Source organism: Chelonus insularis, unplaced genomic scaffold, assembly GCF_013357705.1.
Source record: "Chelonus insularis isolate UGA/USDA-ARS -01 unplaced genomic scaffold, ASM1335770v1 contig_358_pilon, whole genome shotgun sequence".
Classification (NCBI taxonomy): Eukaryota; Metazoa; Arthropoda; class Insecta; order Hymenoptera; family Braconidae; genus Chelonus; species Chelonus insularis.
Window position 1 is genome coordinate 1,048,008 of NW_023276522.1, and position 27,833 is coordinate 1,075,840.

Sequence of the window (27,833 nt, forward strand, 5' to 3'; positions counted from 1 at the left end):
TTAGCAAAAAATCAAGTTATGCTAATGTATCATTATTTCATCAATTTTATCATATATATTGCTTCTGCTAGTAGAAATCGTTCCAAGTACCTTTAGCGTAGAGAGGTAAAATTAAAAAAAAAAAAATTTTGGTCTCCATAGTACCACAAGGGGAACGTCAGGGAACTCACTCCCTAAGGAACATTCGGGGAACCGTCGGAGAACAAATTTTTTTATACAGATAATCATAATAGGACAAATAATAAAATAACTGTACATGTAGGTTTATTTCTCATTACATTTATTCATATTTCCTTATAGCATAAACCGGATCAATTTAAAAGTGTACATCATAAAAAAGTACAAATATTTACAAAATACTGCTTTGATGAATAACTGCGGTCGAACTTTTCTGTATTTTATTTCTTTTTTATTACAAATGTTACCTAAAAGTGTATTTTTAACTTCGGTTTATTTTTTTCTTTATTTTTTTTTATCGTCGTACAAATGACTAGATCTTGAAATGAATCTTTGAATATTTTAATAGACGATAAATATGACAATAGTGAATAGCATGAAAGAGTGATAAATTCACGGAAATTCCAGAAAAATTATTCATTTCATATAATAGGAATGTTTTAATTATGATATTTCATTAGCAAATATGTATGTAATTATAAATGATAATTTTTGCTTAAATTCTCATAGTATACTGTGTGTTTGAATCATTCTTATAATTAATTGATGATATTGATGGATATACAGCTGAAAATATATGATGCGAACACGTATGCGTACATTATTTATTTGTTGATAAATATTATTACTGAGTAATCTAAAATGGAGCATGATATATTGTATTATTTAATTACGATTAATGTATAAGGAGTTGAAGAACAATTTTATTTTCTATTCTTCTATCTCCTTTGGCAGCCGATCGATGAAGGTGCATTTATTATAATCCATGCACTGTATTTCCAATCGTATAACTTGTAGTACTAAGCTCTGTAATTATTGCAAAATTTGTGTATGATAATACATGATTAATTTTTATGTCGTAGAGCATTTCTTGAGATATATATGTACAATTACAGTTTCATATTAGACTATACAATTTATATTATTGTTGTATAACCTTGTTATTGTTACGTTATAATGATATATTTTATTTTTTAAAATAAGTGCTAATTATCAACCTACATTTCTTTAATTGATTAAAAAATTCTTTGCTTTACATAAAAATTCACTATTATTATTTTTTTTTTTTTCCGCTACTATCAAATATTACGTTATTGATAATTAATATTATTATTAATAATAATCTTAATTTTATTTTACTTAATTCATCTCACTTTAAATTATAACATTATTAATAATAGTAGAGTTAATTATAATTAATAATTAGTTCTTGCTTGAGTTATTTCATTATTTTATAAACAATATGTTTGATAGCAGTGAAAGTTTTACAGTAAAATACATAAAAAATTTATTGGCAGTTTGGAAGATCGGTTATTATTCGATGTCAACATAAAAATCACAACTGATTGATAGTCATTTTTCTCGATTAAAAACGTATCAAATGTATAAATGTAATAATTATCAGTATATACAAATATTTTTGTTTATATATGTCACAAAAATGAATCACTCTTAGTCTTTCTGTCTTTAAATGTATGAATTATTTATTCATTTGCTACTTGGATTAATAATTGGTTGAGTCATAACGTCAGTAATAAAAGTCATTGCTACAATAAAAAATTAGTACCCTATGGAATAAAAGTAGACCATACTTTCGTCGTTTAGGCATATTTTACTGGACTGCGTAATATATATTTATTTTGATGTTTAATTTTATTACACTATGAGTATTATTGATTATTTCGATGTAAATTTTACCTATCTTATACTAAGCCTTAATACGTGAGTTTTGCTACCGTTTAATTTTAGTAGTGAAAAAGAATTTATTGCTGATTTAGCAACTTTCCTAGGCCATCATACTACTTCAGCGATAATTATAAAAATCAATCTAAATAAATATCATTTTTTAAAATTCAGAAATTTAATTATCCAATAAAAAAATGTATGTATTAATATATTTATATGTATATATAATATTATATAAGTCTCTAAAAATGTGTATAAATTTACGAGGACAGTATTGATTAATATTTTTATATACGAAAGCAAAGTCACGTACAAATCTAACTATTATAAGTAATCTTAGGTCGATTTTCACGCTGATGCGGAAAATTATCTAGCATTATATAATGGACAGAGGCAGTGTCAATTAGCCGTTCGGACCTTTTAGGTCAATAATATAACATTCTATTACATACTCATTACTTACACATAAACGCATGCCAAAATTCATTCTCACACCAACTATCCTAAGAATTCGATGCTCATGTCTACAGACAACTATCAACTACAATTTCTCCTATCTTAGACACAACTTCATCAAATGTTGGTCTTTCTCTCGGATCTTTAGACCAACATTTTTCTTGAAGCTCCTGAAGTGCTGGTGGAGCAGCTTTATGTGCTTTCCAAACTAAACCATGACTCTTAAGTTGTGTCAGTACGGTATCATCATTAAGTTTGATAAAAGGTAATTCTCCTTGATGGAAAATTTCCCAAAGTAGGCAAGAGAATGAATAAACATCACTTTTAGTAGAGTACTCATCTTCGTAAACAGCTTCATACGGTAGCCATCGAAGAGGAATCACTTGATTACGATACTTTGCATACTCTTGTTGATAAGGTTCCTTTGACATACAGGTCATAGAAATTTTCAAACTAAGATTACTACTGATCAAACAATTCCGAGCAGCGATATCTTTATGTACGAAACGGTTATCTGCAATATGTTTAAGTCCGCGTGCTGCTTGATTAGCTAATGCTAAAATTTGAGCAACTGTCAGTTGAGGTGCACGTGGTTTAGCATCAGGATTCGGATTAACAGCTTCATCTTTCTTTTTAGAAGCTAATAAAAATTGTTTGAGATCACCCCAGTCAGTGTATTCAATAATCATATAGTCTGGTTCAACTTCTCGACATAAACCAATTAATTTGGCAACATTTTCATGATTTAATTTATGAAGAAGGTCCAAATGTCTTTTGAATTCTTGAAGAGCAGTTTCATCTTTAGTATTCAAAAGACTTTTAACCATAACTATTTGCTCTTTTTCTCCATCTGCTTGATATTTAGTTGAGAAAACTTCACCAAATTCACCGCGCCCGAGTGGTTTTAATTCCTTTAGATTCGTTCGGGATACTGCTAATTTGTCATAGCTACTTTTTGATTTCTTGGAGTGATTACTGCTCTGACTTTGCGCAGTTTCAGCACCATCACTACGATGAGAATCACGATTCTCTTTTTTTTTCTCTCCATTTTGTTTGTGATTCATTTCCTTCAATTCGGTTTGCTCTTCGTGAATATCCCCATTCTCCAGTTTTTCTATAAATAAAAGTTGAAATGGGAGAAATTAATTTCTCTAGGGTAAATTAACTGAGTCAGTAACTAATTTGCACTTGACATGCTCCGTATTATTTTTATTCACTAAACGTCTGGTATATTGAAACTAAAATAGTTTATATTTGCTTGACTACGTTACTTCTACAGTTTAACTCTAACAAACTGAGAATAAAATTTATTCAAAGTTTTATTAAATAAAATAATATAAATACGTATGATACATATATTATAAATGGTATTAATTTTTTTTTTAATTATATAACATGTAATAATAGTAATTACCTTCTCCATGTTCCTGTAGGTACTGTTGTTTCCTACGTCTTCGACGATATCTGCAATATACCATCAATCCTACAACAAGAACCATGTAAGCAGCAGCTACACTCAGAGTTATCGTTACTGTTTTAGTCATCATTGATCCATCATAATTTTCAACATCTAAATCCGAACGATATCCATCTCCAGCTAAATAAAGATATATCATTTATTTGTCATTCTTAAAAACATTTTCAAACATCAATATTTTTGTAACTTACGTTTCACATTTAATTGAACTTCGACTCTCTTCAATCCCCCACTATTTCCAGCTGTGCATCCATATTTACCTTCATCACTAAGATAAGCTTCTTTTATGTATAAACTTCCATTTGCTAAAACTTGTAATCTCGGATCATCGAGATTATCTAAGCTGGAGTCTTTATCCCAATGAATCTGAGGTGTTGGATCGCCTTCAGCAGTGCAATGAAGCATTATAGGGTAGCCTTCAATAGCTTCAGTAACATTCTGTGGCAACTGAGTGAACTTTGGAGCAACTGAAAAATTACATTTATTTGTTAAATAATGTATACAAAATCGTTAATGAAAATTTATATTACGCAGTTTATAGACTCATTTAAAATGTTAATAAAGGATTGTATAAAATTGATTAAAAGTAAATGTCATACAGTGAATAAAGAAAATTAAAAATAAACAACAAGTGAGTTTTATATTTACTCAAACCATGAGCTATTATTTATCATTATCGCTGTAACACAAACAATAACTTAACATCTCAAATTAAAAACAATACATTATATCTATAAACAACGTTATTCATTTTTTATCGTATTCAAAATATCACTACGTACATTAATACATTCAATAAACCTTCAAAAATTCCAAATTTATTGTTCAATGAGTTAAAAAGTTTATTACTTACTCACAACTTCAATGTTGATAGTGTGATTAATTGACCCTTGAGAATTTGATGCAATGCATATATAACGACCCTTGTCACCTTCAACCACACCATTGAAGTGTAAAGTTCCATTGATGTCTTGCACGTGTTCTGGAAACTTTTCTCCTTGTCCCTCTTTCATCCACCTTACAGTTGGATTCGTAGCTCCTTGAGCTTTACAGTATACCTTTGTCGTAGAATTAAGTTCAAGCCTTTTATCAACAGGAGGCGGTGAAAACTTCAGTTTTTCACGGATTGAGAGAGTAGCAGGATCAGATTTCAACACTGGGAACCCCTTGGTAATAATCTCACAAGCATAGCTGCCTTTATCAGAGAGATAAGTGGATTTAAAGTGAAGAGAAACATTTCCATGACGATTCGTTATTCTATGTCTAGTAGGACCGCCACTTTCCTTGAGCAGCTCACCATCCTTTAACCATTGAACGCTTGTCACGGGAGCTTCCATACCAGCATACGAGCATGTTAATGTCACAGGATCACCTTCCATCACTGTCACTGACTCTGGTGAACTTATTAGACGTGATGGAGTAGATACAATTACTTGAACGACTATTTCACTGGTCCCAGCAAGATTTTCAGCAACACATGAATAATTTCCAGCATCCTCATCAATTCGAGCTTTAGTTATGACTAATGTATTATCTTGAACTCTTACAGATCCAGAATCACTGATTATATGGCCTCGAGGATTTCGCCAAAAAACTGTCGGCGATGGTGAGCCTGCTGGCTCCAAACAACTTATTTGTAATTCTTGGTCTTCTCCCACCACAGCTAATTGGTCTGGCAATAAAGGCTCAAAAGAAACGTCAGAAAGGTTGTGTAAATCTAGAAATCAAAAATTATGTGTTAAATATTGAATATACCAAACTATTTTTAAAAATTATTCTCAATATAGTTAATGATAAAAATTCATTTTATGATTCATTTGCTAATATAAATTTCATCAAAATACAGCATTAATAAAGTAATTAACTAACTTGTAGGTTGAGTTAATAAATTGGAAAGTTCATGTTTCTATCATATTACTTTAATATTTTGGGTGTGCCAACACGTGCGAAAACATGATTCATTCTAACATTATTTTTAATTTATGTAAGAAAAATTTTATTATTATTATTATCAGACAACAAAACTTTATATTAAATTGAAGTAAATAGATGAAATACTTTATGCTTAAATTAATAATTAATTTAAAGATAAATTCATGAGATTAGAGTAATATTGTATTGGACAGTTTTCCTATAATGATAGTTCATAATGACAACTGACAGATTCCAATGAATATTTGATTAGTAGCTAATTGAATTGCTTTTGATCAAGAACTGATTTGCTAAAGCTGTCATTATAAATTTACATGATGATAATGATATTTTGGGTATTTACTATTTTAATTTTTACATAATTACAAATTTTCCATGTTTGTTTTTTAAAAAAGTATTTTCATTAAATATATAAATATAAAAATTATTTATATCAAAGAATAAAATAATTGTAATTGATTTTGATGTTACGACTGCCCTCTTTCGTACTGATTTCATTATTTTAGATCCCTTCGATTTTTTATAATCATATTCATTAATATTTTGCCTTCTAGTTTATTGATGCGTTAAAACTCAATCATGAATAACTTAGTTTTTTGAATACTTTGATGAAATTACATTAGTGATAAAACTGATGAGATTTTTAATATTGTAGGATTTTTAAAGTTTATTATATCTTAAAACTACCCTGAACTTACATGCTATCTGTAGTTCAGCTGTATAAATTTGTTCGGAATCGTCTTTAATGCCGTGACAAGCATAAACACCCTGATCTCGATGTTCAGCAGAGCGGATAAACAGTGTACCATTTTCCAGAATGACTCTTTCCTCATCATCATCACCAAGTGGACCGATTTCTTTGAAGTACCACTCTGTAGAATCTGCATTTTCATACATGCAATGCATGTAAACTGGTTCACCACGTTTTACAATAATGTTTTGTGGTACAACTTTTATAGTTGCTGTCTCATTCGAAGGAATTATTAAAGGAAAACTCTCTTTCATTGGTGACGAACCAGCTTCATTCCTCGCTAGACATGAGTAAACGCCATTGTCTTCAGCACTTGCATTTGGAATATGGAGTTTCTTTTTATTTTTCACCTTGATTCGTTCATTTGTTATCAGACTCTTGGTGTTCCTGCAAAATTCATAAATCAGTAAATATACTATCAATGTATATGCATTTATTGAAAGCAAATTTAAAATTAATAACGCATTATTTAAAATCATTGTTCGATAAAGTAATAGAATTCAATTTGAATTTGAAAATTTCACTTGAATATTTTCAATAAAAATTCATAGTGCGAATGTTGGACTTTTTGTATGGTAATATTTGATAACTGCAGTCTATAAATGTCCAATATTCCTGATATATTCAAAAATATAGAGGAAATACGAAGGTACATTGAATATAACGAGAGTAGTTTCAGATATGTATTGTCATGTTTTTGGAATATTTTGATCAAATAACTATCATCCATCAATTGATATTTGTCAATCGTGCATTAATATGCAAATATTGCAAATAAAATATTTAAAAATTGTCTTTTTCAATAAAAATAATAAGTTCATTAAATGAACAAATCAAAGTTTTGAGAAAATAATTTATCAAAGCAATATTTAATATTAAAGCTTGTTAATTAGATTTTTAAAAGCTATACAATATAATATCTGTTCAATAAATCAATCTAAGCTGTGTAATGCACTCATGTAATAGTAATTAAACATAATAACAATGTTAACATCTACTCTCAATGTATATTTACGTACATACACTAATTATTTATACATTCTAATGTACTTACTTGAACCACTCGTATTTCATTTCTCCAGACCCATCAACGTGGCAGCGTAATTCAACATTTGCACCAGCCCTTACTGGAGTTGGAGACTTGGGTGAATCCAGAACAACTCTTGAGTCACTTATCCCTTAAAAAAGCCAAAAAAAGTTATAAGTTTTTTTATATAACAACTTCTACATATATATATGTATACATATATGGATTTATTATTGAAGTTAACTTTTATATTTTTAACGATCTGAAATCGAGATGAAATTGAATGGAGAATCTCAATTAAATGTCGGACTTTTGTCGACAGAATTAATCGAATCGGGCAGACAAGAAAAACGTCAAGTAGTGAGTAAAAAAGTTGAGAAGAAGAAAAGACAAAGAAGTCGTGAGATAATGTGAATACACTGGTTTATATCTATATATTTTAAGGAAGAATCGATGCATCGTTTTTAGTCGGATGAAATTCTCTATTTGCCCTTGCTTGTATACTTTTCTTTTTGAGTACTCCTTTTGTATTGATAGTTAAACCACATGACTGTATAAAACCAATTGTATTTTACAGACAATAATATACATAGAATGAAGTGAAGAAGAATAAATTGAAAAAAAATTACATTTATACATTTAACAATAAAAATCAAACACAACTCGAAAATATGACTCATTTTAATGCTTTCCAATATATAGAATAAACGTATCTGATTTTGTATGTGAAATAAAAAAAATGATTTTCATCAAAAAAAAAAAAGCATACAAAGTTTGTTAAAAAATGTTTCAATTCATCATTGATACTTCGATGAGAGATAAAAAAAAGAGCTTTTGATAATCCAGTGGTTTGAATTGATTTTTTTCCAAGAGTCATGAATTTTTTTAATTGAAATTTAAATATTAAGAGTTTATTCGGTCGATAACGTTTTATAAATAAAGCTGGAAAAAAAATCTATTACATTCCTATTGGAAACTAATTTCGAAGGTTTGAAGAACTCGATTCAAGAGCCATTGCGTCCTTTTAAAAGATCTCTTTTATATGAAGAATAATTGAAATAATAAAAAAAAAAAATACTGGAAGAAATATTTTTATGATTTTTTGTTAAGTATTGAATTATTTTCATATTTTTAAGATTTAAGAGGATTTAAAAAAAATTAAAAATATATATAAATATATATATATATATTGGATTAAAATAAATTTTTGATGTAATATTCATCAATAATAATGTAGTCAACTATAGACTAACCCGTTTGTAATTGTCAGTAGACATCCTTTGAGAGTAAATGAATACATTTGCATTAATGCAACTATATAAACTATTTACTTGATATCGTTTCAATTTATCATGCTGTGATTGATTACTCTGATCAAATCAATATACATTTTAACGTCTGAAAAATGGAGGAGTTATTTAAATTTTCCAAATATATTATTTACATTTCTTTTCTCATTTTTTCAAGTACAAAAACCTTTAAAGTTCAAAGAAATTTATTTTAAAAAAAAAAATTTCACAAACTACTTCAACTATTTTAGTAGTAAAATTTTATTTTTATCTTTTTGTCAAATGGAATTTAATATCATAAAATAGCAGTATGAAGTGCTATTAAAAAAATATTCTTTAAAATTCGAAATATGAATTAATGATTTCATTAATATAATAAAAAATAAAAAAAAAAAAAAACGCAGTAAAAAATAAGACCATGGCTTCTTTAAATGCATTTGCAATCGTCAGATTTTCTCCGAGTCTCGATCAGTGAGATTTTCACCCGGATACTCGAGTCACTCATTGCGCTCTTTTTCTTTCTCTCTTGATCCTAAATTCTCCATTTCTTTTCAGCTCTTCAATACTCGGAAAGCCGTGTTTAAACGCACAAACGAAGCGAAAGATCAAAGATTCCGCCACACGACCAGAGGCTAGAGGGCTCAACATTTATTATTATCATTTGCCTAACTCTCTTTTTACTATTTTTTCCATCTTTACCCAACGAATTTGCAAGGGATTAACTTTTACTGTAAATAAACGACTAAACGCCGGTCTGGAGTCTCATACGATATTGATAAATAAATAAATTTTAACATTTGTTCGTTTATACTTGCCATATGTTTCGCTGTTTCATCTTTTCTCTTATGATTCATTTCATAATTTTCTTTGTTAATATGATTGTCAATTAAAAATAAATTTACACATCAAATGAAAATTTTCATTACTCATAAATTGCGTGCTAATAATAAAAGCTTTGCATAAATTAATAAACAACTATTCTTTGTTTTAAAATGATTTTTTCAAAAATATATCATTAATTTTTATACAACTGTTTATGTTATATTTGTTTTTATTTATTAGAAAAATTATTTTTTCAATCCTCTATCAATAGTCTTGAAATAAAACTATTGGAAATTTGATTGAGAGAAAATGAGAACTTGAATGATTTTTCAAGGATATTAATATTCCACCATAAATCAACATAGCAAAAGCGCCTTATTATCATTATCGAAAGTAATAAGAAGTTATTCAATTATTTTATAGAGAAAGAAGTTGTAATGAAGTTCAAATAAAAATTTTATACTTCTCAATATCAGAGTTTACTAAGATAAATATACAAATAAGTTTCTTTAATTTACCTCAAGTACTTAACAAAACAAATAATGACAACATTTATCTTATATTATAATTTAATTAATGAAAATATTTTTATATAAATTAATAAAATAAATATTAAATAAGAAAATTCTTAGAATAATTAGTACTTTTTATTATAGTTATTACCCTTTTGAGAAAAATACCAACAAAAGATGACAAATAATACAGCTACTTAAAGCTCACAGGAAAATTAAAATTTATATTCCTTTATATTTTTTTTTTTCCATTTTTCATTGTTAAATACTTATTCAACTACAATTCTATACTCTTTGTTTTTACTTTTGTCATTTAATTCATTGTTGTTTGTTGTACTCAAGTGAATACGAGTGCCAGAATGATGAAATATCTACTTTTTACTGTATATAAATAAGTTGTTCAAACAAATTTGTTATTATTCTTAACAAGATTAATAATTTTTTTTTTATTTATTTATGCAACTGTGAAATGAAGTTTATAATTTATTTCACATAGCAATCAACCCTTTGGAAATAAAGAGCTTAATAGCTTAAAAATGATCATGTCACCATAATAACGATTGAAAAATATCGTGGAGTAATGAAAAAAAAATTTTTCTATTCAAATGAATTCTTGTAAATTGAATTTCGGTTATTACGAGTTATAGATAAATAATAACGTTGATCTCATTATACTCTCAATATAAATAAATAAAAAATAGTTGGATGAAATTAAATGAAAATAAATAATTCTTTTACAATAAATTGATATGTTTAAATGTAAATGAAATGATTCGATGAATTTTCTGCCAAGATTGAACTTGAATCGTTGGAATATCGGAAGATTATAATGAGAAACAATCACAATGAACATTTCATTAAGCAAATGAAAATTTAAAAGTATAAAATCGCATGGCGAAGTTAATGGTTGTTTCAGAGTATCTACATTAGACTGTCGACTCTAGAAGCATGAAAAATGATGGTGGAAAAAGTCATCTACCTGTGACGAAGTAATGAGAATCATGCTTCTCACGATTCTGACAACGATAACCCGTACAACAAGTGAGAAAGATGTAAGTCTTTTTTTCTCTCTTATTCCACTCGACGTCTCGACGGGTCGTGAGTATCCTGATAAGAGGTATAGTAGGGGAAGTCTACGCAAGCTGTTAGAGCCTATATAGAGTTTCGTGACTACTTGGGAGTTTACGTGCGTGTCATATTACATATAAAATGTATATATGTGCGGCATACATATAGATGTTTATGTGTAATATATAAAAATAACTATACACATGGAGGGTTGTACTTTTATGAAGCTAGGTGAGAGTGTGAAGAAGCAAAAGTACAACTTTAGCTCTACTAGCTTCAACGTATATTGTGGGTTTCCGTTCCTATTGCCAATGAAAAAGATCGGTTCCAAGGGAAACGAGAGATGCCGGCTGTTGGGGTGCAGCCTAGCTCTCTCGTCGAGGGTTGCACGGCGCGTTGCCATGGGGATGAACTGAGTGGGGCGGATAAGAAAGAGAGAGAACGTGCTTCGGTCGATGCCAGCACACCATAAACTTTTATAGCCCTCTACTCCAAACTTCAGGCTAGACATGGACGTATGTTCGTTGCTTTTCCAATGCCCACAAGAGCTTCTGAAAATATTTTAACTATATTTTTTTTCACCAACTTCTGAAATTGTATTATAAAGTTCATCAATACACTCAGTTATGAATTAGAATATAAATGAATCAATTCATCTTTGGCTCCTTTTTTATTTTTTATCAAAAAGCCGGTAAAGATGAACATTGAAATAATCGAGAGAAATTTTTTAATTGGTTTTAACAGGTGATCAATTTTTAATTGGTTTAACGATTTTTTTGTGAGCTAAAGTAAAAGCAATTTTAACAAAAATTTATGAGATTATGAATATGGATTTTTTTATTGTTTAAACAACTTTTATTTTACATAATTTAAAAATTGAATTAATTTATTAATTATCTAAACTCACATGAAATAAATACAAAAGATTTTTATTCACATTGATATAACTTTATTAGAAAATATGATTGTGCTACAGTATGAAGCAGATTGCCGAATTGTCCCACAAATATCAGTGATTTGAAATATATAATTAATTACATTGAATTAGTAAGAATGCATCAATTAAATTGATAGCTTTGGTGAGTTAACCAGAAGAAATATTGATTTTTGATAAATTTATTATACATTCTACCGCACTGAAATATATGCGGTTTATGAATCATTAATAAAATATTTGTCAAATACAAATTGAAAGTCGATTATCATGATAAACTCCGAAGAAAAGATGAGGTAAATTTAATTGAGATTTTCTTGAAAGTAAACCGATGAAATATTTTCAGCGGTGGCCAATAATGTGATTGATACATAATTGAATTTTATAGTCAGATTAAAAAAATGAAGATAAAATATTTTTGACGAATTTCAAATAAAATTATTTTTCCATTACATTGAATTTTAACAACGTTAATCGTTTATCCAAATTATCTAATTAAGCAAATAATTTTGCAGAATTATCCTTTGTTAGCATTTAATTCATTAACGAATGAAATAAATAAATATAATTCCTCTATAAAACCATGGCCGACTAATTAATAATCTATTTGCTATTACTTGAAGCAAAAAAAAATTATTTTGTATTGAAGCGTAAAAAAGTAATAAAAACAAGTACACTGATGTACCGTAAGTCATCTTTTTAGTTCCACCCTTTTTACCATGCAGTTGTTTCATGTAGATTTGTGAATATATGTTTACTGGTTTTCGTCTACCTCTCTATTTTATTATGATGAATGCATAATAATGTAATGTAAATTGTGGTTAAAGAGTAAAGAAGTGCAAAAAATGTTTTTTTTTGTGACGGGGTTGAAATAATTAAAATATATTGAAAAAGTAGGAATAAAATTTCTACAATGTTGGAACGAAATATTTGAATTAACGAGCATTTCCAATTAAAATAATTGCAATTTTAATGGCCATCAATGTAAAATTTAGAGAAGCTAAACTTTATTAAATAGAAGATTAAATCATTTTCTCGTCACCGAGTTATCATTATAATCATTAAATTTTAAAATAAAAGTCATTGCGAATATTTTTCTCGTATTTGATTGTGGAGATGTACAGAATTTTTATATCTAGACGCCGCTCTTTTGACGCAGTCGTCAAACGATGATCAATATCATATCACGTTTATTATACCTACAAATATTTATAAAACGAGATAAAAAATGTCAATGCTTACATTCAGCTCTACATCACTGATAAATATTTGTTGGGTCTTGTGAATAATATAAGAGCGTAAAAATAGTTTATTTGTGTTTAGTACTTGAATAATAGATTATCTCAAGCGAATCAGAAAAAAAAATTCAGTCAAATATTTGCAATTAATTGTAGTCAATAAAACTACTTTACATAACAAAAAAAAAACTTCGTAACATAATATTGAAAAATATTCGGAAAAAAACCTGTAATGTTGTTTAGATATATTTTAAGTAGAAAAGGTCGAGATGTGGGAAGACATTTTTTCATTGAATTACTAAACAACAGAAATAATTTTTGTTTGAATATAATAATGTAACTGATTTTTTTATTTTAAATAATTAAAAATTCAAAAACAAAATTTTTTTATGCACTATTGAAAATTATTATGAATTAATTTTACCAGTTTTAATGTTAAGTAATTGATAATGTGCATGTCATGTGTTTGATTAAAATTGCAATTACGATTAATTAAAAATTATAATATACAAGATACTATGAAGTGTCTGAGTTCTGCGGAAACTACTTTACGCAAGCATGTTATTCTGATATTAAGTATACACAATGTATCCGTTTGTTTGAAATACACTTATCGTCAATAATTAAATAAACACTGCGGTGAGTCAATATCGCGACGATCGATTGATTTGTCTTCACAATTAGTAACTCGACTCCTTCTTGAAGCCATTGATAAAGTGTATTTCACATGCCGTAATGTATAAATTAATTTTTTATACTCATACAATATATAATACCCTAAATACTGTGCGCAGTCAAGTTCATGCTTGTGCTATAATTTAATTAATTTTTTTTCAGCTTTCTCAAGTAATAGAAAATGCACCAAAATGTGCTGAATTTCGGATAAGTAAATAATTCAAGTAGACGGCTTCTTAGTACTATTTCAAGAGTTTTTATGCTGACACTTAAAATAAAATTTTATTAAAAAAATCATAATAATAAAAAAAAGAATGAAGCTTTTAAATAAATACTTAATTACAAAAATACAAATAAATTTTTTCTAATGATTCTAATTAAATAAAATAAACAACTATATGGATAATGATTAAATCTAATCTGGTCTTATGGAAGTGGTAGGGTATATTCACTAATTCACTTTAAGAGAGTATGGCAGTAATATTGTAACTAGAGGGTAGTAATGAGGTAGTAACATGGAAAACGTAATCAGGCCCATATATGGCCATATTCTATTGCTACTCAAGCAATAATTCCAAATGAAGTCAGCTCACATGAGAGTACTTATAATTCAGCATATAAATTTTCAATCGACTATACATTTACCAATTTATTTTAGAAATTTACTGAGAGATAATTAAATTAAAGAATGTTTCAATTGAAGTTATATTATTAAGTTAACGTTTTTTTTTTCTTTTTAATTCAATAAATATTTCGTGGTTTCAGAATGTTTAATCACTTTGTGAAAATTGCAATGCAACTATTACATTTAATTTGTATAATCACGACAGCAATTTAATTTCGTTAATTGCAACGTTCTTTTGACCATCAATGATGATGGCTATCGTTGCTTCAATTAAATCAGATAGTCATATATAATTGTCTGAAAGACAATGTCTGGATACATTAGGATTATGAAAAGGACCTTTAATTTCTATATTGATTTCCACAGGAAATTATTTTGTTTTTATAATTCAAAAAAATGCTCATAATTTTATAGAAATAACATTAAATAAATATTTTATCAAAACTAATTCTAAGGAATACAAATATATTGTTGTTATATATTGCTTCTATAATTCTATTATCTAATCTATGAAGAGTTTTTCTTTTCCCCAACCATGTTATCTGGACTTTTATTTGAACTCAAGTAATTAGTTTTCATGTACTAAATTACTTTCTCCACAATTTTTGTATCGTTCTGCATTCTTCTCACGTTCAATATAGTTCTATTATTGATATTATCTAATGTCTAATGATACTCTTCACTGATTAAACAATTTTAATAAGAAATGAAAGAATAAACATTCTTATAAAAATATAAATTATTGGAAAATGGGTTACTTAATAATATTTTAGAATTAATATTTCACAAATATCTAGTAGGACTCTAAAATTTATTTATCATCCCAAACAGATTTTTTTATTGGTATTGAGATTTTTCCTAAGATATTTCCTCAAGTCCTAACATCTCTAGATCACTCGTCAAACTTTCAGTAGAATAATTTTTCTTAATTTAATAAATATTTTAACATAGATAATCATTCCATATGTAAATAAAAATTTCAAAAAAAGACAAAAGAATCAGTGTAATTGTCAAGTGTAAAAGTAGTTGCTACAAATTTTGAACATAATTAAAACAGAAAAGGAAATGCATTTATTCTTAATGAGTACGGCCTTTATTCAAAGTAATCCACAAGATTAAAGACATTTCTTCGAAAGTGAGTAAGCATCAGCATTTTGTCGCCTGCTTTGTGATACTCTGCAATACTTCACTTTCCACCCCGTTGATAATAACATCTTCGCACGAATTTTATTATATCAATAACAATTAGATTGAGATCAAAAGAATAAAAGATTTCTGAAGTTTACTTGGTAGTATTATCGGCATGTTTAAATTCTACTATGAATATTTATAAATACACCATCAGTTTCATGCGACAACTTTATTAATGCTTCGCCCAAGTAAAGTACTGTTTTTAAGTAAATTATTTTAAGTGGTCTTCTAACTTTGATTGTAGAATTATTACTATTACAATCTATTTTTTGTCAGTATTTTTATTAATATTCAAACTAATTATGATGTATGCAAATAAATTAATATTCTTTATAACAAATAGAAATTAATGAATAAAAATTCGATGAACATAAAAATTTAAAAAGATTTTATTTAAAGTACATTATTTTATAGAAATAATAGTAATATAGAAATAGTCATAATTATTTGAACGAACAGTTAGTACTTTTTGACAAATGAATAAGAGGGATGTTCCATTTCATGGATAAAGAGATCCTAAAACTTTCATGAATATTGAGATAACTCCACAGTGAATGTCTCTCTACTTTGATACATGTGAGTTATCTCAATATGTGTGAATCTACAATGCATATATAGTTGAGTGCATTTTTCCCTCCGATGAATGAATTTAAAATAGAAATTTTTTAGTCATTAATTTTTAATTCAACAGATCGATAAACTCTTTTTAAATTTCACTTATAATTTTTTTTTTTTTTTTTCAATCATTCATATTCATTTTCTCAATAATCAGAATTCACATTGTTTCAAATAATGAAATAAAATCGTCACAAAGTTTAATGAAAATATTTATTAAATGATTTTATGAAAATTAAATCTTCACTGACATTTTCTGAAGAACTTGGAAATCCAAGAAAAAAAAAAATTTCCAGATAAATAATTCATCAACCACCATCAACTCTACTCATATTCATGCACTGACAAAACTCCTAGCATGATCATTTATTAAAGCTGAATATGAATCACTTAAATCAATTATGACTCCATTAAATCAAAAAGAAATTTGAAAAAGGTGTAAACACGAACATGTAATATTTCTACACTCAGCTTAACAATGACAAAGACAATAATAATACCATAAAAGTTTTTTTGTTTTGAAGTAAATCAGAGTCAGACTATAAACATACAAGAGATAATTGTTGTCTTGCTTTCATATGGAATCTCGATGGTAAATCAAGATACTCATTTGTAGTCGAGACTGGCGACTTGAAATCTTGCTACTGCAAGAGAAGGAGGGGATACAATTTTAATTATTCGGTACATATAGGGGGCACCCGAGGTACACAGAATTGTACGTATACGTGAGGATATGAAGCCTCTTCTTCCTCCCTCGTATTCGCGACGTTCATCCTTGTCGCTTGAGTTCAGCTTTCAGGTTGAACAACTTCCTTTTCATTGTTAGTGTAACAAAACACGCATGCGTTATAGCGACCAAGAGCGACGATGTCAATCTAGCAAGGCGCACGCGGAAGATGTTATTTTTTTATTTGGATAAAGCTTACAGTCTGGTATTATTATTGCCGAAAGCGAAAATAAATAAAAATGGGGAAAGTACAGATTGCTGAGTATAAAAGAGTAACATATTATACTCACATTGTACGTCAATTATTGCTGGTGAACTTTCAATGGTAAATCCACTGGACTCGTGGTATGCAACACAAACAAAATTGCCACTGTCCAGTATCCTGTTGACTCGAGTTATGTAAAGATCCCCACCAACTTGATGTCGTCGAGGACTCGGTGCCAAAGGCTGATCTTTAAGCTTCCACGAGTATTTTACCCCTGTGCTTGGTTGGGTTTCACATCGCAGACGTACTGGTGAACCTTCTACAGCCTTCTGGTCTGCTGGGCTTACGGAAAAATATAATTCTCCTTCTTGGCCATGAGCGAGTCCAACTAAAACATACACACAATTATTCGTAAGTAAACAGCTGTTGACTGCTGCCGGATTATTATACCAACTCTTGTATAGGACAATGGCTCTTACAACGAAAAAATCATCCCAACAATTCTTTTTAAATATTTACTTTTTTTTTACACAAACTCTTTTTAATCAGTGAAATCAATTTTTTTCTAACATTTTACAAGAATAAACTATTTTTTATGCTCTTTCTTTTTCCAACTAGTAGTATAAATTATTTACTTATTTATTATTATTGTTGTTGAAAAAGTTATTGAGTGATGAAGAATGAAGTAATTAAATCTTATGAGTAATAAAAAGTTGAAAGTGAAAAAAAAAGATAAAATTAGTTAACTGCATCTTTTTTCGAAAATCCCCAGGTTCTCTAGAAAAGAGTGCGAAAGGTGTTTGTAGCACTTGTGGATGGCTGAGTTTCTTTTGAAGTCGAGGTTACGAATATAGTCTATTTTCTTTGTCGCAAATTTTGTTGAAAGCTTTTTGAGCCCATCAGCGATGAGTTCAATTTAGGTAAAGATGTAGAGTCTAGTGTCAAAAGAATTTAAATAAGAGTTGTTGAGTTTACAAGTCTTTTTATTTTTCAAAAATTTCATATTACTCGTTATCTTATTTTTGAATTAATTAATAACTCTTTTCGAAAATACTTGATACTTTAATCCCCAATCTAAGATTATCTGCATTTTATTTTCAAAGTATATTGTGATGTTTATTATTATTAAACATTAAAGAGAACGGAAACAGTAAGTTATGAGAATGCATAATAATCTATGACTCATTAATAAAATTATCAATAAAATCCCCTTGATTCATATTGAAATGGGTCTGAAAATATTATTGAAATCTAGCTAGGGATCAAAAGCTGAAGTTTACCAAACTAGAACCTAATGTAACACAACATACTATTATTGTTTCTAACAACATGCAAGCGAATTCAAAGAAGAACACGCAAGTGAAGGAAATCTCAGAAATACATATTATGGTTATAATATACCAGGTATATCATTCTCGAGGGAAATACGTTCATTTCGTGTATTTAAACTTGACAAAAAGACAAGAGAATACTCATATACATATTCACTAAATATAAAATGAGCAAATGAAGAATGGGTAAAACATATTTGCAAATTTTATGTTTGTGTCTGTTAATAAAAATTTTATGAAAAATATTTTTTTTAATGAATGAACTACCAGTATACTAGACAGTCTATAGATTCATTTCATTATAACGCATCTTTTGTAGAATTTCATTTTTATTTGTGTGAATAAATAAAATAATATGAAAATAATAACTTGTATAAGAGTGTGAAAAATGATAATAATTCAATACAATCATAATAGTGGTGAATTAAATTAAGGTAAATTTTGAAATGCATACTAATTGAACAAAAACTACCCCTTGACTGGCAATTAGGGCTGTTCCATTGGGGGGGATTCCATGTTTTACATGAAAAAATTACTGACATTTGTCTTTAAGAATCGTCAAATTATATTCTAGGAAATTTAAGACTCAGCAATAATTTGTATTTCAATTTTTATGAGGGTGTAATTTTTTTAAAACCAATAACTTTGAATGTCTCTAAAAATTATTGAATTATCTCTTAATTAAAGAATAAATAGATAGATAAGATAAAATGAAAAATAAAAAAAAAAGAGACGTTGTAAATTTAAAAAATGATGCTATCATTAAAATAATGTAAAATTGAAAGGGATTTTTTTATGAATGCCATACTGACTCTTGTCCATTTATCCCTTGGAATTTTTTTCAACTCAATATTTTTATCCCGCGCGATTTACGATCGTAACAGATTCAAGTAAAAATTTAACCCTCGGGGTTTTCATCCATCGTGTCGAATTGAAAGAAAGTAACAAAGATAAGAGGGAATGAGTACAAAAATTTTTTTTTTTTGCTAAAAAAGAATGCTGAAAGCGGGCAGAAGAAAGTGACTTTTTCTCATTCATTGTTTTTGCGATAGAGGTGAAATAACGAGATGGAGGGCGGTGGTGGCGATCGAACTGACTGGTTTGGTTGGGATTAAAGTCTCGAGTTGCTTTTATAAAGAGTAAGAAAAAGGTCCGGTATGCACAAGAAGGAAGAAACTGAAAATTTGGTCTGAGCAGACTCCTCTTTTACTTTTTCTCCTTCTTTCTCCCTTCATTCTCTGTGATTTTAAGTACGTCTCTCCAAACCGTTGGAGCTGGAAACAGTCCGCATACAACACGCTTGGCTATAAATCCATCAGACGACATGGCTAGAGCTCCCCCAGTTCTTTTATTTGTCCACATACACACACAGACACACCGCTCGTCAGTTTACCCATCTAATTCTAAAACTCCTGTACCAGGTATATAACCACTATGTAGTCCAAACGGGCTTCTTATAACTTCACTTCTCGATTAATTTTTTTTGTCATGTATGAATAAGACTCACCTTATGCTGCATTATATCCCTACAATATGGTTCATTTAAAATTTAGAACTCCTCATAGAAGCAAATGTACCCAGAAAATTATACACAAATATTGCTTTTCACATTTTATCTTTAAAAAATAATACATTTTTTTTGTTTATTATTTTTTAAATGTTTATTAACAATAAATAAATTTTATTATTTACCAAATTCCAAAGTTTCTAAAAATAAATCAGTTGAACAAAAACAAGTATTGCTGATCTAATAATTACTACTCCATATCATTTTCAAATTTTCCTATCATATGATATGTATCTCAGGATTACCCACATCACAGAAAAACACGCCTCTAACACATTAAATCCTTCATCAGCACAGCCAGAGATAAGACGGATAAACTCCATTAATATCTCTAACACTCTAATCTTATTTAAAAAAAAAAAAACAATTTCAAATATTAAATGCATGAAAGACTGATGTTTTTTATTAATTCATTCGAATGAGATTATTAAACTTCATCATCTTATTTAAAACTCAATATTTCAATTAAAGTTACATTACTTCCTTACGACATATTTCAATTCATAAACTAATTTGACTTTTTATATGATATAAGATCATTCGTAGTTTTGCAGAAGTTATATATTTAATGTGTTTTCCAATAAAAAGTTTTCAACAAATTGGCCAAAACGTAAGATGAGGAGATTATATTTTTATCATCATCTACATAATGTTGCCTATCATTTTTATTGAATAAAAGTTGAAGCTACCTTTACTTTTCTGCAATGTTTGCTAACTTTTATGTATGGATATCCAAGTCTCCATTTATCGATTTTTATTTACCGTATAATTTTGTATTAAATTGAAAATACATCGTTACTTTAAATTTTAATTAATCAATTCTACATAAACTCACAATGTTAAATAATTATCATACTAATTTTAATTTATTTCCCCCAATAAATAAACAAAAAAAAAAGAATTAATTACATTTTAAGGTTTAATAGTCAAATATTTTTATTTTGAAGTGTTTTTTATATAAATTGATAAAATGTGTACTCAAATTGCATATCATTGCATCGGAAAACAATAAATCTTAATTTCTTAATTTATGTATCAGTATTTTAAAGTGTAAACTTGTTAACTCCATTTACTTTGCAATGTTTTGATACTCCTTAAAAAAAGATAACACAACTACGGAAACGTTTAATTGGGGCTTGACTAAAAAAAAAAAATCCATGTCAACCATTTTAATAGAGAGAATGATAAAACATTTAAATTAAAAAGAACATTAAATCATTTTAAAATATTATTATTATTAAATTTTTATTAAATTAACATTAGTGCAACTCATTTATTTGTCTGAAAGTGATCCTAACTATCATTCACGCATGATCGCAAAAATTATGGTCTAATAAACCTATGTTTCTTAAACTTTTAATTGGTTTCGTGTGCTAACGCTAAGCTGAAGGTTCAAAGAAGGTTCAGAGTTCAACTTCAATCATGATCATAAACACACACCGGAATGACATTCGATAAAATAGAATTTAAAAAACAACCCAAAGTAGCACTACTGTACACTTTACATATATTTATATAAAAAAAGGAAAGTGATATATTATGAACAGAATGGTATGAAAATAAAAAAAAAAACATCTGTTGACAGAAGACCAAAATGTTCTGATCATGCTTGGAAAGCCCGAATAAATAATAACAACTGCAGTGGTATGAAAATTTTAAAAATAGTAGTCTATTTATGCTCAGAAAAATTTTTATGAGCGTCGTAGCATTATGTACACATGTATTTTTTACGTTACTTTTTTTTCTCATTAGTTTTATGCATGAGATAATTTTGCAAATGTGTGCACACTTTTCGTTGACGAAGCAGAAATTTTTCACAGATTCCACCTAACAATTATAGGATACACGGAAGATACTTTTTCACCAAGAAAAAATTAAAATAAAATGTCAACGAGTGATACGAGATATGCATAAAAATGCTTAGAAATATTCATTTAAAATGTTTTGAAATTTAATTCGGCTATTAGTTCATATGGAAGATACTTTTTCGAATGTCAAACAGTTTTTTTTTAAAATAAAAATACTTGGTATTATTATTTATAACAAAAAAAATTAAATTAAATTACACATAAAGATGTAATTTGGAGTGATGCATCTTTTCCTAAAAAATGGAATGTGAAAACGAAAAGAAAATATATGTATATATTTAACATTGTACCTCACGCAATAAACATTGGACCGGAAAAAGCTGCATCCTCAAGATACAGACGTTATCTTCTCCAATTCTTTGTATTTATGATGAGACCCGCCTCCAGTTACTCTCTATGCATGATTATACGGTTCTATTTTTATTATCACTCTCTCATAATCGTAAAAAGTTCATCCCTCTTTTAAAATTATAAAATCATATCAATTCCATGACGTACTTAATCTCTAGTTGATTATATGTTTGAAGCACATATCACTGTCCATTTGACAATCTACTGTGAGAAAATTCTTCATTACAATCAATTTTTCATTCGTCAAAATTATCAATAAGATAGTTGTTATATTCACTTTGTTAAATTTTAAAAATAGTTCTTTAATATATATTCATGCATATGTTTCCTCGTTCCTGTTATAAATCTCACTATGAAAGCTATTTAACAGGAGGTTTATTTCACGAATATCTGATATGGAGATATATTTTTTACTTAGAAAAGTATGTAGAGAAACGAGCTTGAACTAAAAGCATGCTTTTCATTTTTTGGCTGAAACTATTTTTGTATTTTTTTGTAAAATATTCTAGAAAATAGTAACGAAAGTTGAAAGTTCAGTAGACTGTTAATTTCTTGAAAACGATAAATTTATTATTTACAAAAAATATAGTTAATCAATTTAAATATTTTAAATAAATGACATATTGTAACAAAATATTAGATTAATCATCAATATGTTATTCAATCAACTCGAACAAGTTCAATTTCAAGGAAAATATACATTTAATTAAAGAGTAATATTATACCCTTTGCTGGTAATCTGAATCTCCAATGAGTCATTACACATTAAAATTGGTGGCATGTAGAAAGTTTTTTTTTCTAACGAAAATGTTATTTAATTTAATTATTAAATTAATTAATTATCATTTACACCAAATTTATAATATTTAATTGATAATTCAATCTAATATGATAAACAAGCCAGTTAAGTACATTTAACAAAGAATCAAATCAAATAAATTTGATTCAATTGGTCTGATTTACCAAGATTCTATAAATTTTGGTTAAATCTAATGAGATTTGATGAGATATACCACAATAATTCATAAAAATTAGTCAAGTCCAATTGGTTCCAACTTGGCTGGATGAGAATTCTCATGATGATTATCTAGGGTGAATGTCCTAAAAGCTGGCCAAAAAAAACAACTGTATTCAAGGCAATCTCATTTTAAAATACTGAAATTATAATGATAGATTAGAATTTACATATTAAAAATAACTCATTCTTTGATACGAACATATCTACTCCAAATCATGATAGATGAGGTTCAATGTAACTTGGTATTCTACATCTTACTCCAATTCCTTAAATATAGTTAGATTCAGAAAGACTTGGTGTTGCATAGTATTATAACCTGCAGACTGTTTCTAAGATCTAACACAATTGAATGCTTTTAAATTTAGCTTGATTCGACCATTTTTTTCCAAGTACTTGAAAGTAAAAACCTCTAAAAAATGCCATGACACTTGGCACTTTCAGAAAAGAGTTGAAATTTTATACAGATGATATTCGTATTCGTTAAGGTGTGAAGACAGTAAAAGGATAAAATGCACCATATAAAATATAAAATCAAGATGTTTTTTTTAAAGTGAGTAGACTGTAAACCATTTATTATTAAGTTTAAGGTAAATGTGATGTTCATACGTAGTGAATGAATAAACTTTAGACGTGATAAATATTTCATTACACATGGTTTGGAAAAGCATGAGCTTTACTCATTGAAACTCACAAGAATATAATTACATAGAGAGTTATAAAAAAATAACTTTGGTTTTTAAACCATTAACTGCAAGCCAAGTAGGTTTATTTTTCAAGAGCACTTCACAGGTTTCTTTTATGCTTTTCAAAAATTTGTTATGTTTTTAATAGGTCTCAGTTGACTTATTTGTTGGGTGCAAGGCACGAAATAACGTTGTAAGAAACAGGATAAAATATTTGAATGTACACCATGAACAAAGAAGCCGTAGTGGTGCTCGAGAATGAAGAAAGGAGAGAAGGAGAACGTGAAGACGAAGCAGAAGAAGAAGAAGAATAGAGCAAGAAAAAGGAAAAAAGAATTGGCCAACGATGTTAAGTATGGCTATATAATAGTAGTATGGCCTGGTCCCTTTCAGAGCATACCGTCGTTTTCATCCGTAACTCGAGACGTGTAATTAGGAACACCCGGACTCAAGATGAATGGCTGAGTAAGTAGTCGAGTTGAGAGCTCGCTCTATCCAAACCATGTATACGAGAATGATCGAGCTATAGGCCTTGTCAATGTTCCCTTCATCTTCAACTATATGCCTACAAATTCATCATTTTTTCATACAAATCCAACCAACTATTGAATATTTTTTATCATTTGACGCCAGGGTATCATACTGAAGCAATCTTCTATCAAGAAGATCAACAAGAGGAGGATACACAATAAGATCATTGATGAATTTTCATCTTTTTATTATTTTGTTAATTATTTTTTAATATTAATCAAGTGTAAAAATGTAATTTTTAAGTAATATTCTCAGAGGTAATTATCTAATAGCAGTTGAAATTAATAGCATGTACTTTGACCTCATAATTTTTTGATCACATGTACTATACTTATCGATGAAGATTCAAACCGGTTTGCAAGAGAAAAAGACAACATATTCCTGTTTTTAAAGAGTAAAAAAGATATAAACGGTATTTTATTTCTTTATTTTTCAAATTCATTTTAATCTCTTTTATATTGCTAATGTTATCAACGTAGGTTCTTTTTTCTAATTTCTTGCTGCCTAAATGGCTATTTCTTATTCTAAACATTGCTAAACCGGTTCATCACGTCATCGAGTAGACCTGTAAGAAGCTTCAAAATTTGTATTCTGAGATCTTGGAGTTTTTTAAAGGACCGCAGTCGAATATTATTACCATAGAATTCTCTTTTTATATTCTCATGTTGTTTTTTTCTTTTCTTATATTTAGTTTTCTGAATTTTCTATACATCTTTTTCGGCTACTCTCTTCTTCTCTTCACTGAGATTTTTCGCATTAATATATAACATGTCCTGTGAACAGAAGATATAAAGTTCATTGGCACGGCCCCACGATTCTCATTCGCAAACGTTTTTTATTTTTTTTATTTTTCTAGTGCTCTCCTCGACGTGCAAATAAAGAAAGAAATATTATCACGACGTCTTTACCCAGACGTTGTATATACATTCGACGTGCTAATCCAGCATAAACTTCCTCCCTGTATTTTTGGCGATACGTTCTTATACTTTAACCCTCTAAGAGTACAGTCATAAATATAGTTCAACCCTTAAATTTACGAAATAAAATAACGTATCATTAGTAAACAATTATTCCACAATAATCTTGATAAATAAAAATACATTCCAAGTTATGAGCAATTAATTATGGAGTTTTCTATTCGCTAAATTATTACAAATATTCAAGCAAATTTTATCTCAATTATTATTGAATTCTATTTATTTTTATTTGAAAAAAAACTTGAGATATGTAAACAGATTAAATTGTTAAAATAACAAAAAAAGAATAGAAAAATCCATAAGCTGTATTGGATTTCTGGTGGGTTATGTTGACCGTAAGACCTACACGTACACCTGATTTCTTGTTAAATTTTAGTCATGTTTATTTGTTATAAAAATATTTGTATTGTTATTTAGCAACATTTTTTTTTTACTCCTTTTCAAGATCACTTTTGATAAATACAATCCCAAGTTTGATTGCATTTGTCCCTCATGCGGGTAATGTTTATTTAATCAACTTTTCTTTGCTAAAGTGCAATAATAAGAATTATCAAAATAAATACTTCAAACTTAATTAAGTATTTAGTATGTAATTAATAAAAATTTAATCAAATTACTTGTCAAAGACGCGAATGATTATAATTATTTATGGCATGATGGAATAAAAAAAATTTGATTGCAAAAAAAAATTACTCCGTTTTATTTATCAGTCATATTGAATCCTTATTTGATGTATCTCATGTCAGTATTGAAAAAAAAAATCAATCTGAATCACGTGATAAATATTTTGCAATTAGAAAGTTGCTAATTAACGATACAATCACCCCTTGGTTGTTTGCAAACACATGAGAGGGAGAAAATAGGAATATGACATGGGAATCAGAAAAATAACGCCGGAGTGGAGTATGAAGGGAGAAAATATGAAGAGTGCGATAACGCGAGGAAAAAAGTGCATTACTTTGGTGTTAATTGGAGAGCTAGAGAGGTAGACTAGTGCAGAAATGATGAAGTGAGCATGGAGGAATAGAAGAAAATATATATATAGAAAAGAAAAAAGAATAAAAATCCAACTGAATAGCACATTCGAGGGTAATCACAGAGTGATGTATGATTCACCCTTCATCGAAATATATCTCACTTTTTAAATTAGTTAATATAAAAATTTTTTACTCCCTTTTTTATATACTAGGGTTGCACACAAGTAAGTTATACCGGCTAATAATGCAAAGATGTGTTCTATTGATTCTTACCCAAGAAACAGAAGGCCAGACTCCTCGCCAAGGAGTTCATCGTGCGATCGAACTAACGAAAAAATGATTCGTTATACACCCAATTTCTAAACTACTTTAATCCGTCAACATACGCGTTAGCTAATTTCTTTTTATTCATTCATTTATTCATAATCACATTGCTTGGAAATATTTCAAAAACTAAAAAAATTATAAAACATTAAAAAAGCATTTAACCGATATTACCTTAATGTCTAAGCAATATGAAAGAACGCGTCGAACTAAAGCTAAAATCTGGAGTCCATGCCGGGTAACGCTGACCCCATCACTACCGCGTTGCTAACTGAAGAGTGGGGAGGCCATTTCACACATTTGCCGCTAGGGAGCTCAACTGGTAAAACAGACATTCTACATTTCTAATTGTCGGTAAGAAGCCAATAGTCATTACCACACTTATTTGTTTATTTTTTTTTTCAATTTATAATTTAAAGTGATTGTTGTTGTAGAATGCAAGTTTTTGGAACGAATGAAAGATTAAAAAGTAAAACGAGATAAAAATAATCATTTCCAGAGGTAAGTTATGATAAATAATACATTGTTTACATTCACACAAAAGTTCGTTAAAACAATTTTATGTCTATAAATTGAATTTAAAAAAAAATAATGAAAATTTTTACTTATTTTTTTAGAATAAATATTGTACAATGATCGTTATTGAAATAAAAATAATCATTATGGTACAGCAATGGGTTTTATGATGACTATGTTTGTGGATAATATATCAGGTTACAACTGAATGCAAACTAGGTACCAACAATTGCAATTATATATTCAAGTTGAAATTGAGAAACTTTTAAAATAAAATTGCCAA

At 28.3% G+C, this 27,833-nt stretch overlaps 1 protein-coding gene across 1 annotated transcript; it reads right to left on the minus strand.

The window, feature by feature from the left end:
* Nucleotides 1-1,366: 1,366 nt before the first annotated feature.
* Nucleotides 1,367-27,023, minus strand: LOC118066928 (tyrosine-protein kinase-like otk). Its single transcript, XM_035083368.1, has 8 exons — nucleotides 26,984-27,023; nucleotides 17,493-17,795; nucleotides 7,534-7,657; nucleotides 6,427-6,866; nucleotides 4,650-5,513; nucleotides 3,988-4,263; nucleotides 3,734-3,916; nucleotides 1,367-3,433 (listed from the first exon to the last, which is right to left on the minus strand). The coding sequence occupies exons 1-8, from the start codon at nucleotides 27,021-27,023 to the stop codon at nucleotides 2,388-2,390; spliced, it is 3,276 nt and encodes a 1,091-aa protein (XP_034939259.1). The 3' UTR covers nucleotides 1,367-2,387.
* Between the last annotated feature and the right edge of the window lie 810 nt (nucleotides 27,024-27,833).